The 12630-nt window shown below is 38.7% G+C and overlaps 1 protein-coding gene across 1 annotated transcript; it reads right to left on the bottom strand.

Moving 5' to 3' along the window:
- Positions 1–2131: 2131 nt before the first annotated feature.
- Positions 2132–9996, bottom strand: LOC146584975 (serpin B10-like). The gene is made up of 8 exons (XM_085323754.1): positions 9960–9996; positions 8301–8478; positions 7110–7223; positions 5312–5446; positions 4793–4910; positions 4262–4404; positions 3566–3721; positions 2132–2696 (listed from the first exon to the last, which is right to left on the bottom strand). The coding sequence occupies exons 2-8, from the start codon at positions 8466–8468 to the stop codon at positions 2292–2294; spliced, it is 1239 nt and encodes a 412-aa protein (XP_085179880.1). The 5' UTR covers positions 8469–8478; positions 9960–9996; the 3' UTR covers positions 2132–2291.
- Positions 9997–12630: the final 2634 nt, after the last annotated feature.

The following is a 12630-nucleotide window of genomic DNA, read 5'->3' on the forward strand; positions in this document are numbered from 1 at the left end:
TTGTCCTTAGTCAGGTCTTCTGTCTATGTGTTAAGCAATGAATAAATTTAGAAATATAGTAAAGCTTGCACCTCCCTTTCCTTTTCCCCTACATCCAGGCTGTTCCCGCCTACTCGAAACTCRTGTCTACCAAATCCCGAAAAGATCTTGTGCAAGTTTGCCCTCCCTGTTGACATGATGGTCACCTTTTAGTCTTAGACATTTCAAAAGGCAATATGAATTATGATCTTAGTTCTGTTGTAACACCAAAGTAGTCCACTTCTTGGGTGGGGCTCATCCATTCCAAAGGTCTTTTGGTAATGTGGAGATGACTAGTCTGATGTTTAAAATAAATGAATCTAATGAAAAAGTCACAGAACTAGAACACATGATTTTGGTTTCTAGACATAAGCAAATAAGGTAGGCCTGGTCCTACAGYTTTGCATGGCTGTGATTCCTTAGTTCTGAAAGAGGCACATGAGTGTGAAACAGGAGGAGCCCAATGACTGGATTAGAGTCCGGCTTAAAACTGAAAATGCTAGAAGCATGAGCAGAAAGAAGCAAGGTCAGGAGGGAGCATTCAGGATAATGGTTAGACACCCAATCTAGTGTTGAAGAAATCTCATTGCAACCAGGGTGGGAAATATTTAGAGAATTAATTCCAAACAATGAATTGGTGCACAGTACTTGCATGTGGTGAGGGAGGGCAAGGACTAAAGCAACCTCACTGGAAGGGCTCAAGCAAAGATAGGGTGAAATAATACAACCAAGGGACAAACACCCCAGTGCTTGTCATTGGTGCTGTCCTGGAAGAGAAGAGTGTTGGGCTGCAGCTGGGTGAAAGGAGAAGAAGGAGGCAGTAGCAAAAGTTGTAAGAACCTGGGAACAGGGGAGGGAGGGTGGAAGAAGGAAGGTATATGCTGTGCTGTGTGCTAAGGACCTTGCTGCAAACTTGCTTACAGGAACAGAGTGGGCTAAGTATTCTGAAAAGTGGCAGAAATTAGTGTTGTGTAAGGCAATGAAGAAATGCCAGAAATTGAACAAGCAGTGGTTTTAGTAAGATGAGTGGAGTCATCAAGAAAGCAAAATAGGAGAAAGCTCTGCTGAATGGTTACGCAGTGGTAAAACACAAGCTAGAAAGACTCTCAAGTCCCAAAGAAGTATTTTGAGAGCAAGCAAGCTAATTCTATTTGCTAGTTGAGAGGCAAGGATGCTAGAGAGGATGAAAAGGGGAGGTGGAAAGGCAGAACAAGTGTTGTATTTGACAACAGAGGAACAAGAAAGAGAATCGTAGACTTGTTGGTTAAAAGGGACCTCCAGATGCCAATCTCCTGCTTGAAGCAGGACCATCAGTAGATAAGGTCAGCCACAGCTTTGTTTAGCTGAGTCTTGAAGACTTCCAAGGGTGGAGATTCCACAGTCTTTATGAGCAACCTGCTTCAGTGCTGTGCCACCCWTCCTCGGGGAAGATTGCTCTCTAATGTCCAACTGGTGCTCCCAAGCTTGGTGGTCATTGCCCCTCATGACTGATCTGGCACCACCCAGAGGACATTGACTCTGTCGTATTTGCAACCATTCTTAAAATAGTTGAARGAGAGAGGAAAGGTGGCTGACATTTCTATTGACTTTAAAGGCTTGTGAATGAGTTTGGATGCATGTTACCAAGATTTTTTTCCTCCTTGGTGCCCCAGACATGGTTTTTGTGTCTTTATTTCAGAGAAACATCCGAAAGTGCCTGAGAAGTGTGGAGGGAAATGAGGCCATTGTGTTGGATGAAGCAGGACATGTTAGGATTACACCTGAATATTCAGGGATCCTGTGTCATTTTTCACAGCTGACACAGAAGAGAGGAGGTACTGGTGAGGTTGTCTGGGGATGGAATAAAGCTCCTGCTTCACTGCAATTCTCCTATGCTCCTTTCCATTTGGGAAGCAGAGCCAGAAGGGACCCTGGGTGCAGCTGGTCACATGGAAAAAAACAGAAAGGACTTACTGACAGTTTTAAGTCTGGGATTTAAGCCTAGTCTTCCTGCATTGTGGCTGTTCTGGTTCTGAAAGCTCTGAAAAGAGGCATCAATGTCCTTCAGTGCGTAGTTTGGTGCTCATAGTATTACCATTTTCAGGTTCTTTGACCAGGAAAATAAGCCAGAGACTTGTATTCTAAGTTGTTTTTAATGTCTTCTAACATACAGAAATGTATATGAAGGTGCAGAGAAATGAAGAAAAAGAGTCCAAGCAATTTAGATATTCTTTATGATGTGTATTTTGTTTGTTATTGTTGTTGCAAGGACCTGTTTAGTAAAAGCTGAGTTTCTAGGGAGAGCAGAACCTTCCCAAGAAGAGGATACACTTGGTCTTGTTATGCCTAATAAAGAAAAGGAAAGGATGATCTGCTACAAAAATAATAGTAGCACCAAGACTTCGTGATGCCAAAACTCCTGAACTGGCAGCTGCTGCTTCTGTGCCTTCTTCATTGACCTCCATATAACACTTGTGAAAAGCTTGTGACAAAACCAGATCACTGTTCTCTGACATCCCTGTGAAATCAGCTTGGCCTTCAATGAAGGCATCTTGTATCCCCATCCTGCTCAAAGTAGATTTGAGGTCGTATTTCTCTTCCAGTGTGAACCTGGGCAGATAAACCTCCATTTTTGTTTTCTCCATTAATTCTGGGCTGGTCCATTCAGACAAGTTTTCAAAAGTCAATTCTCCTTCCAGCTGTGGTTGGTTAAAAACAGAATCAGAAAATTACAGAGTATACAAAAACCTGTGCCCTAAGAGCTATTTCTTTTCCTAAATAGAGAACTCTTCAAGCTGTCCTAAAATTACAAAAAACAGCTGTGAAAGACAACTTTGGAGATCACTTCTACTAGAAAGGAGTACCTTSCTCCACAGAGGGCAAATGCAGTATTTAAACTCTTCTCAGTAATTTTCAGGGAATATAACTGTACTTTCAGGGCTAAGTATTTTTAGTACAATAACAGCAGTGTCATGTAGTAATACTCTGGCTGATTTGCTGTTGACAYTTTCATCTTCCCTACCTCTTAGAATTGAGCGAACAGAGCTTTTTTTCTACAGAACACCTGTTAATGTAGATGAGAGACATGATTTATTATAATTTGTAGGATCAGTCTCACAGAAGATGGCAGAATCTACATACAGCTGGACATCCTGGAAAGCAACGGAGGCTGTCCAATTTGTGCTTTTCTTTTAGAATGAAATCATATGTTGATAGATACAGTGAGTGGCACCAGGGCTGGCTTTCTTTCACACTTGTCACCACATCCTTATTTTTGTTTGGCTGGAAGAAGAGCTAGTTTTRTGGGGCCTGGGGTATTTGTTCCAGGACTGATTAACATTAGGAAATGCAAAAGTGCCAGCTGCTAGAGTTAAAAGTCTAGTTGAAGTTTCAAGAGGTTCAGGTATACAAAATGTTAGACTACAGGATTTCCTTTTCCTTGAGCTTGATCAGATCCTCCTCCTTAGAAAGAAGACTTCAGCCTGGTCTTTCATCTCAGATATGCAAAAATAAGTAAATAATGACATTCTTGTTTTTCACATGATCTGAGTTTTTTCAGTTATTTTACCTTTTGTAGACCGGAGACATCACTTGGTAGCAGGATAAACATACTGAGATCATTATGGACATAYGGAAGTTCGAGAATGTTAGTCTGGACTGATTCAATGTAGCACCAATTAAATTTATCACTCAGGAACATCATTGGCACTGGTTTAGTYGTATTCTGCAACAAATGAAATGAAATGCTTGCATTTGTACTTTGCAAAATAGCATAGTAGAGGTTTACTCTGTTTACTACACAAGTTGTCCAGTGTGTCTGAGACGTCCTCATGGCTCTGAGAGATGGGACAACACAGGATCTACAGAGGACCCCCAGTCTTTTTGAAAGGCAGTTGGAGGCTAGGATATCTATGTTGTCTAAATTGATACTTCTTTATAGGAAGCTGTATTCCAYTCTAATTTTCTTAAAAATGAAAACGTACAGAACTACTTCATACAATTTAGTTCACATCTTTGTTTTCCTCACCTTGAGAGGAGACTAGAAGTTTGTTTGAGTCAGTTTCTGACAATTTTACTTATGGCTGCTGTACTAGTATGTGTGTGCAGTCTTTATACTGAAGATATAGTGAGGAAAATGTGCCATATGCCTTAAAGGAAATAACATTCATACTGTGGAGGTCTAAAGATTGACAAGACTTTCTCTCATTTTATTCACTATTTTTGCCGTCTCCAATCTAGGATATATGGCAGTATATTCTCGTACCGTATTTATTCGGAAAGGCCTTTGCCTGGTAGCTTCAGCCTGAAACTTTGTTGCCCAATTTCCTTTGAAGTAGAGTGCATTTACCAGGACTAGCCTGGTGAGTGAGTCAACAGATCCAGGAGGCAGCAGATTCTGAATTTTACCTATAGAAAACAGAATGACATTTACATATTTGTACGGCTTTACTATTTTAGAGTAAACATTGGTCTAATTTCTGTGGATATAAGCCAGGGAAATTGTAAGTGTTGATATAGCRTGCTTCTAGCTTGAAATTATCTAAAAAAACATGGGCTGGATTCTGGGGTCACCTTGACTGATAAAGAAGAATAAGCTGTTATTGCTCCCATGTTCAAATGGAAGACGTTAGTTTTAATGATGGCTTGTCAGTAGGTGAATGCTTCAGGAAAATTGCTGTAATGTACCTTTCTGAAGTGGATTATTTGCTTTCCTTGGGCCCCTATATAGAAACTTTTTTTTTTCAGGGCTGACATGGCCTCTTTTTGAAATGGAAGAGGAGACACCAAAGCTTACCTTCAGTCTTACGTTCAGTCTTGGAGTTGATCTCTTTTCTGATTTCATTTGCTRTTCCCACAAAGTCAACTGATTCTGGGTCTGCGTTGTAGTATTTCTTAGCTAACTGTAAGTATTCCTGCAGAATAACAGAGACACCTACTTTGTGTTTGTTACCTTCCGGTATGAATGCTAATAAATAACTATACTAAGTAAAAAGAATCTATCATAAATACGATATAGACTACAAGTACAGCATTTTGTTAAAGGAACAAAGTATTTTTTTCAGTGGGAAATATGTGTTTTCAGTTAACCGTATCTGAAAACTTAGAAATCACACTGAAATTAGATACACAAAAGTAAAATTTTAGTGTCTGAAGACTCAGGAAGAGTCTCATAGAAAATATTTATGTTAAGAAGAACAATACAATTCGCAGGTATAATGAGAATATGTAAATGCATACCTTTTATGTTATGTTGCCATAGATTGATCATGAAATTTGAATGGCATTATGTTACCTGGGTAYATGGCCTACCCACCTTACTGAAAGGCAGTGTTTTTTCTCCGTATAACTGGTTGACACTTCTAAGCAAGTAATTTTTAGTTGGTTGGTTGATTTCAAAGTTAAGTGCTTTAAATCCAGTATGGATATTATTTGATTTGTCAATGCCTGTCTTGGAGAAAAGGAGAAAAAATGTTATTCATCTGCTGTGTAAAATAGTTCAGAATTACTAATTTCTTCCTTCATTCAGCTCCTTGTAAATATTGATATTCAGGTGATCYGTTACTTATATTGCAACACAAGAGGTGTTCTAAACCTGATAGCTCTTAAAAGTATAATTTGAAAATATTAGAATTTGCAGACATAGCATAGGCTGTCTGTGAGTGTTTCAGTACACCAGTGGTAAGAGCTTGAACTTTATAAAGCAAGGATTTCTAAAGGGCAACTACAAAACTAAGTTATACCCAGAGAGTGAGAGAATGTAATTGTTGCACAATACAGGAAGACTTAGCTTCGTGACTCCGTAACATTTATGAAAGTTGAATATGTTACACTGAAAGTTTGCCTCTAAATGTCTAAATCTTACTCTTAATTTTATTTTCTGATTTGGAAGATTCTTTAGGTAGTAACAGGATTAAATGAATGTAGATTCAAACTCTCAAACTATCTCAAGGAAATTAAGCTGTGAATTAATAAACTAAAAATGTCGACCTGTGCTGTAATAATCTTATTGTTACTTCAGAATCAGAGGCATGGACAGAGACTTGAAATTTCTGAACAGTTGGAATGGTCCCTATGACTGATCAGCAGAACTTTGTGATTCTTTGGAATCAGACAAGCATTACTTATGAAGAACAATTCCTCTCCTGTTTTTGCAGTGTAAATAGGTTGTTGACATAGTCYCCCCCTCCCCTTCAAGAGTTTTTCTGCTGTGGGATTTGGCAGTAGGATGCAGAGCCAAATTCCCATTCATCAGAACTCCCTGCCTCTGGATCTGTGTGGGTAGATGCAGGGGAATGGCTCACTCCCATAGAGAGTAAGAATTGCAGTAAAGAGCAGGGAGAAGAACTTGACACCATCTTAGTTAGAGTGTCAATGAGAAAAAAAATGCCTTTGTTGACTCAGAGGAATGCAATTTTCTTTTCCAGACTTTTATACTATTAAATTATGTTAAATTATATATACTTGAATAAAAGATATCTGTCAAAGTCTATTAAAGAAATATTTTGGGAATATAATAATTTTCAATTTTATGAGTTACTGCAAGAAACTGGTCCACTTTAGGAAATTCCAATATGTCAGTTTATTTTGCTAACCTTTTGCCTGAAAAGGAAACTAATTTCTGAAATATATCAAGCACAGGTAGCTTGTACAAGTTTTAGTGTTCCGGTTTACGCAGCCTTGATGCTGCAATCAGATGTGTGGGAGGCTGCTCTGGTCTTGTGATTAACTCTTTGAGATAGGGATGGTGACTGTTCAAAGAATATGTTGTTAAATAGCTTTTTATTGAACAGTAATAATTAAAAAGAAAGATCCCTCCTCAAAGCTAAAGGAAAAAGATTGAGTGACTCAGTGACAGAGAATGGTCACATTACATTTTAAACTCTGCAAATTTGAGGTTAAATTTTGCAATTCTGCCTAAAAGGGGGAAGCATGTCTTAAGTATTGCATTAGGTGAAGATATTACAGTAAGCCTCTCAGGATGCTGTACCAATTAATTGTGTACACTACTTTTGAGGAAGGTAAATCTAGTCAAATGCAAATGTGGAAGGAAAACAAAAGCAAGAGAAGATGTGAGAGTTCCCTTAGGTTGGCCACTAGACTTGGTGAAATACCTTCTGGAAACAGGCACATCGATTTGATAGAAGTTCTTCTGTTCTGGAACAGACTTTCACCTTTATGGTTGTAGTGATATTCCTGGCTCCTTCAGCTTTGTTAAAGTGAAGTACCTATAGTGGAAATAGTGAAAACAAATGCACTGATAGAAAATGTACTCTTTCAGTAAAATGTTGCAGTGATGTCATGAGACTGGTGAAGATGATAGTCAGGCTCATATTTTATTTTTACGTCCCCTCCTGATTGAACATAGGATCTTCAGTTAGGCTTTTAGGGCCATGTGCACAACATGGCTTGAACACACTAAGCTGAGGGTTGCAGGGCAAAACTCTGCTGGCCTTTCTAGAGGAATTAGTGTGCTTTGAGTTAGCCCTTGAGCAGACGAGATAAAACATGAGAAGAGCCAATTGTCTCCAGGTGAAAACCACCAAAACAGCAACCTAAATGGAGAGCTATTGTATGTCAGCCAGCAGGAAAACACTGGGGAAAGCTGTGTGTCTTAAATCCCTTGCTCTGGACGTGTGCACCTTGCCCAGGCTACAAAAGGGTATGTCCCTCAGTACAGACTTCAAAACTAGGAAAATTATTCAGAAAACCTATGCCTTAGTTTTCTTTGCTTTCTCTTCTTCATAACAGAAGATCTTTCCTTCCTTTGTAACTGTGGTGACCCTCTTTAATCCTACAGTGCAGTCGACGGATCACTCTGACCTCATGGATGTTAACTTATGCTATCCAAGTGCAACATCTGCAAGAACTGTGTGTGTATGGGGGGGGGGTGCATGAGGTCACCCCCAAGGAAATGAGAATTATCTGTGGCAGGATAGAAGGAGAATCTAGGTCTCCCATTCTGTGCTCAAGTTACTGAGCTCTGGAATAAACATCCCTTACTTCTTCCAGCATAATTTAAAAGGAGGCAATGCCACAATTGCCACCTCTCCCCTTTTCTGGGAGCCTCTTCAGAAGCTATGGTAGACTATGATAGGTTGTATCTTCTAATAGGTAAGATGAATTAGTCTCTTCACTGCAGTGCACATTAGAGGTGAAATAGATACTGACATATACAGGTTTTGATTAGATTGATTTTCCTTACAGTTTTTTCTCTGATCCATCATAGCAGATTTATTGCTTAGAGGATGTTAATCCAGGAGATCAACCCTTTCAGAAAACTACATTTTGAAGCCCAGACTCACCTTTGCTATCTGATCTGCAGTGTTACCTTTAGCTCCCAAATACATAGTAGCCAGGGCAGATGAAATACTCAATGGGGAGAATAAAATATTCTTGTCACCATTGTCTTGACACTCGTGTTTGAAAAAGTCAAGAGCAAACCTCGTGTTTGCTGTATTCACTGCTTCCATTTTTCTAAACCTGCAGAGAAAGGAAGAATAGATACTGTAAACTAACAACTAATAGTGATGGCTATGTGTATCCAAGTTTCTCTCAGTTTCTTTCATGATTTAGAGGTTTTCTAAAAGTATTTTCAAAACTTTTGTCTTTCAGAAAGTTAATGGTGCAGCACAGTAATCCTCTGTATGACTAAGACTTGCTGGTAGTGTATGCAAGGTAGTCCAAAGGCAAAATTTAGACTGTGTAAAGTATTTTATTTGGTTCTTGTCTGATCTCAAGGAACTAAGTGAAAGTATTCTGACTTGTCAGTGCCTGCAGAATGATCATTTCTGCCAACTGTGTTTTTAATTCAGTGTGTGAATGTTCCTAGGCTGAGCAGAAGTTTACCTAAGAAGACAGATATCTGTGCAAGGGACAACTAGGAGGAAGAAATGAAAATTCATTGAAACAGGATGGTGATATTGTTGTACTAAATAAAAAAAAAAAAACACGTAATTCATAACTATCCAGTGAAATTCTATGTAAACAATATAATTGAGTCAAAAAGAGCTCAGCAAGTCTGGAAAGAAGATAACTAATCTTCCTTATTCGTGATATAGACACGTATTATAAAGTCTTCTAAAAGGTAGCCTATCCTGGTTTGCTGATGATACTAGCTATCATTTAGGTTAGGGAAAAAGTTCCCTCCAACCTTTCTTGTATTTGTTCACCAGACACCGTCCTCTACAGCATCTTGGAGTGATAGTGTTAGGCACTGATGCCTGAACTAGGGGATACACAAATGTAGTCTTTTATGACAACTTTTATGCTCGAATTTATGCAAAAGCCTCTTAATGCTCACAGTTGCAGTGAGCAAATACACTGAGAACAGAGTCAAACTATTCCTGTAGGACAGGACAAAACACACCTTCTGATGCACTAAGTAAAAGTTGCCCCAACTATTGTATGCTAAATATCCTAGCCTCCCTTTTTGTCTTTCAAAAACCTGCTGAAAGCCTCCTAATGTACTAGCTCAGATTGTAGCTTCCTAGTTTGTCTGCAGGAAAAGTTTTCATATTCAGTAGATTACAAGTGCTGCTATTCGCAATGCAAGGGTAGCTGAGAGCCCTAGGCATGGTTTATGTGCTCTCGTGGTTGGTATAGGATGGCTACAGAATAGAGTAGCTTGCAAAGCAGGAACTGACCTGATTTACAAAAGAACTAAAGAACATAGGAACAACTTACCTAACCTAAGCAAACACAGTGGTTCCTACTCTGCTATGATATACATGCTGGCCAGTGAGTTCTAGAAATTATAGAACTCTATACAATAAATTGATTTTCCTATGTATGTTTAAGATCTACCACTTCCAGATCGTCCTGTACTATCTTAGTAAAATGCGTTCTCAACCATTTGTTATTTCCCATTCATAACCCTGCTACCTTTTTTCTATTATTTATCAATGAAGCAATGTAATCCAAGAGTATATGAAATAAATATTCTCCAGAAATAGTTACAGTACCTTGTTTTGTGCAGGGAGTAACACTGTTGCTCTGTGTGTCTCCAAGGATTCTGCAGTTTACATGAAGGGTAGGCTGAATTTATAGTGTCTGACCAGTTCTGCAGAGGTTCTTATGACTCATGACTGTGCAATTTATTTTACCCTGGAGGCCACATCCCTATGGAAGAACTGAATCATCTTACAGGAGTAGGATGTGAAGTGATGGTGAGAATGATACCATAAAAGAACCTTACAAAACTGACTGCAGAAATATTTCAATAAACATTTTTTGTGGCAACAGCCTAGTAACAACTTGAACCAACACTGCTTGAAATAACATTTGTGTTGATATTTTTAAAAATAGAGATTTTTTTWWAAAAAAATGCAGTGATTGATCTTCTTTTATAATTCCTCTAATGGAAATGATTTTTGAAGATCAGATAATGCGAGAAAGGATAGTGACTGCTTATATGTGTCTTTTCTATTATTTGGTTTCTACTGAGAAAGTATTTCACCCTCCTGGGGGATTTCAGTTGCAGCAAAATGGATTTTATTAATCTTGGATGATTCTAAGAAAAGTACAACCAAGGAAATGTTGTCACTAYAAGATGGTGAAAGCTGAGAAATAGTCATCAGGTTTTGGCTTTTGTCATCACTGGCAACCTTACTGAAACCTGGTATGGGTCTTAGATCAGACTTCTTTTTTCTCTTGCCTCTCTCTTCCCTCTTTGAGACATGCCGTTTGACCTATGTCAAACCTCAGAGATATATATTCCTTATTTGCCATTCCAGAAGTTGATACTATCACAAATCCTCTTTTTCCTCTTGCCTTGGCTGAGGAAATGTTCCCTTCCTAGATTCTTCTCACAGCCATGATCTCTCTTCCTGTATTGTCCCTCTTCTTGCTCTCTATCTCCACTCACCTCTAACTACCTATGTAGTAGGTACAAATCCTATGTAATCTTATCCTTGTTCTTGATTTCATTCASCACTTCTCTGCTGTGCTGATAATATAATCTTGAACACCAGGATAGCAGCTGCTTGTTTCTCCTGTGTTGCTTCCTAGATGCTGAGCAAGACTCTTTCGAAGGTCTCTATATCCCCCATATGAACTGCCTCCAGAGAGCTTTTTTCTGCCCTGCTGTCTATGAACATACCTTTAACAAGGGCTGATGTTGCAGGGGAATATCTGACACAAAGGCTCCTGTGCTGAGGAAGGAACCCKGTGAGTACTCACAAAATTTGGTGTAGCACATGGTGGGTTAAGCTGTACACCCTTTACCAGTGGTGTACTCTCTGCAGCAATATAGCTTGGGAACTGAAAGCTTTCCTAAAGTTGCTTTCCTACTTGTGAGGAACCACACAAGTTTAAGAGGATGGTATTTTCCTGCCTCCTGGGTCTTTTGAAACTGTAGCTACACAAAAAAGCATGTTTCAGTGAAAGCTGTAATTAGATGAACCTTTTAAACTTTCCATAGAGCAGTATAGTGTAGGAGCAGTGTTCACTGCAGAAACTAATTGCTTCCATTGAGCCTGGGAAAGTTGTAATCTGTTTATATTGGCCTGTAAACGATTTCCAAAGCCTAAATGATGATTTGAGTCATCTTTGCAAATTTAGCCCTGTTATTAACCAACTGATAGATARACCAGGTTGTCTTCATCCCTTTGAGCAATTACTGTGGATTTGCTGGTTTTAAAGCAGGGACAGATTTAATCTGCTAATTTGTAACACTGCTTGTATCTACAAAAGAAATTACTGGGGTGTTCTGAATACACAGAAGTGCTGGATTAGACTGAATAAGAGCCTTGTGTATTTGGGCAAGGTTTTAAGGTTGCCTTTTTAAACTTCTGCGGCTTGGCTTGGCATGGCATGGCATGCATGGCATGACATGGCATGGCATGGCATGGCATTAGCTAGAAAGCATACAAAGTAACTAAAATTATACTTGCCTCAAAGAACAGCATATTTTGGCATGGCATTAGCTAGAAAGCATACAAAGTAACTAAAATTATACTTGCCTCAAAGAACAGCCTATTCTAAGTCAATGAGATGGCGTGATAACCTATAGTGATAACAGTATTTCAATATCCTGTTGGGTTATCAACCCCAAAGGAGACACAGTTCTGTAGAAGGTGCTACCGCTGACTCAGTAGCAGCAGTATTGTCATTGCCACTCTATACTGAGTTAACACACCAGCACATTTGTAGAMCTGTATTTGTATTAGTAGTATCCTTCCTGTGGAAGGTAAACTTGTGGTCTTGTTCACTGTAGTCATTCATGTTTCCATTGGGCAGGACAAATAAATATTAAGGACATCAGTGTCCTGGACAAACCTCAGCTATATATAAATGCATTCTGTTTTCCTCCACTTTCAGTGTAACTTAGTATAAGTCATTGTGATTTTTCTACACTGTTGATTGATCTATTCATTAGAAATGGGATTCAGGAGCAGGTGAAATGCTTGTTTTCTATACAGAACATTTATAAAGTGTTCTTTAAAGACTCTTGAGGATCTTGAGAGAAAGGCTTCCTCTCACAGAAAAACAGTAGCTTCTGTTTTYATGTAATATCTTAGCATATGATTTTCCATAACTGTTTTTTATGTTAATCAGTAACTTATTTTAGCTATCAACTCTGTATAGTTCTTGACTTTATAAAAACAAAACACATTTATTACATCTAGGAAATCT

Source organism: Rhea americana, unplaced genomic scaffold (genome assembly GCF_003343005.1).
Source record: "Rhea americana isolate MKP2758 unplaced genomic scaffold, rheAme1 scaffold_87, whole genome shotgun sequence".
Lineage (NCBI taxonomy): Eukaryota > Metazoa > Chordata > Aves > Rheiformes > Rheidae > Rhea > Rhea americana.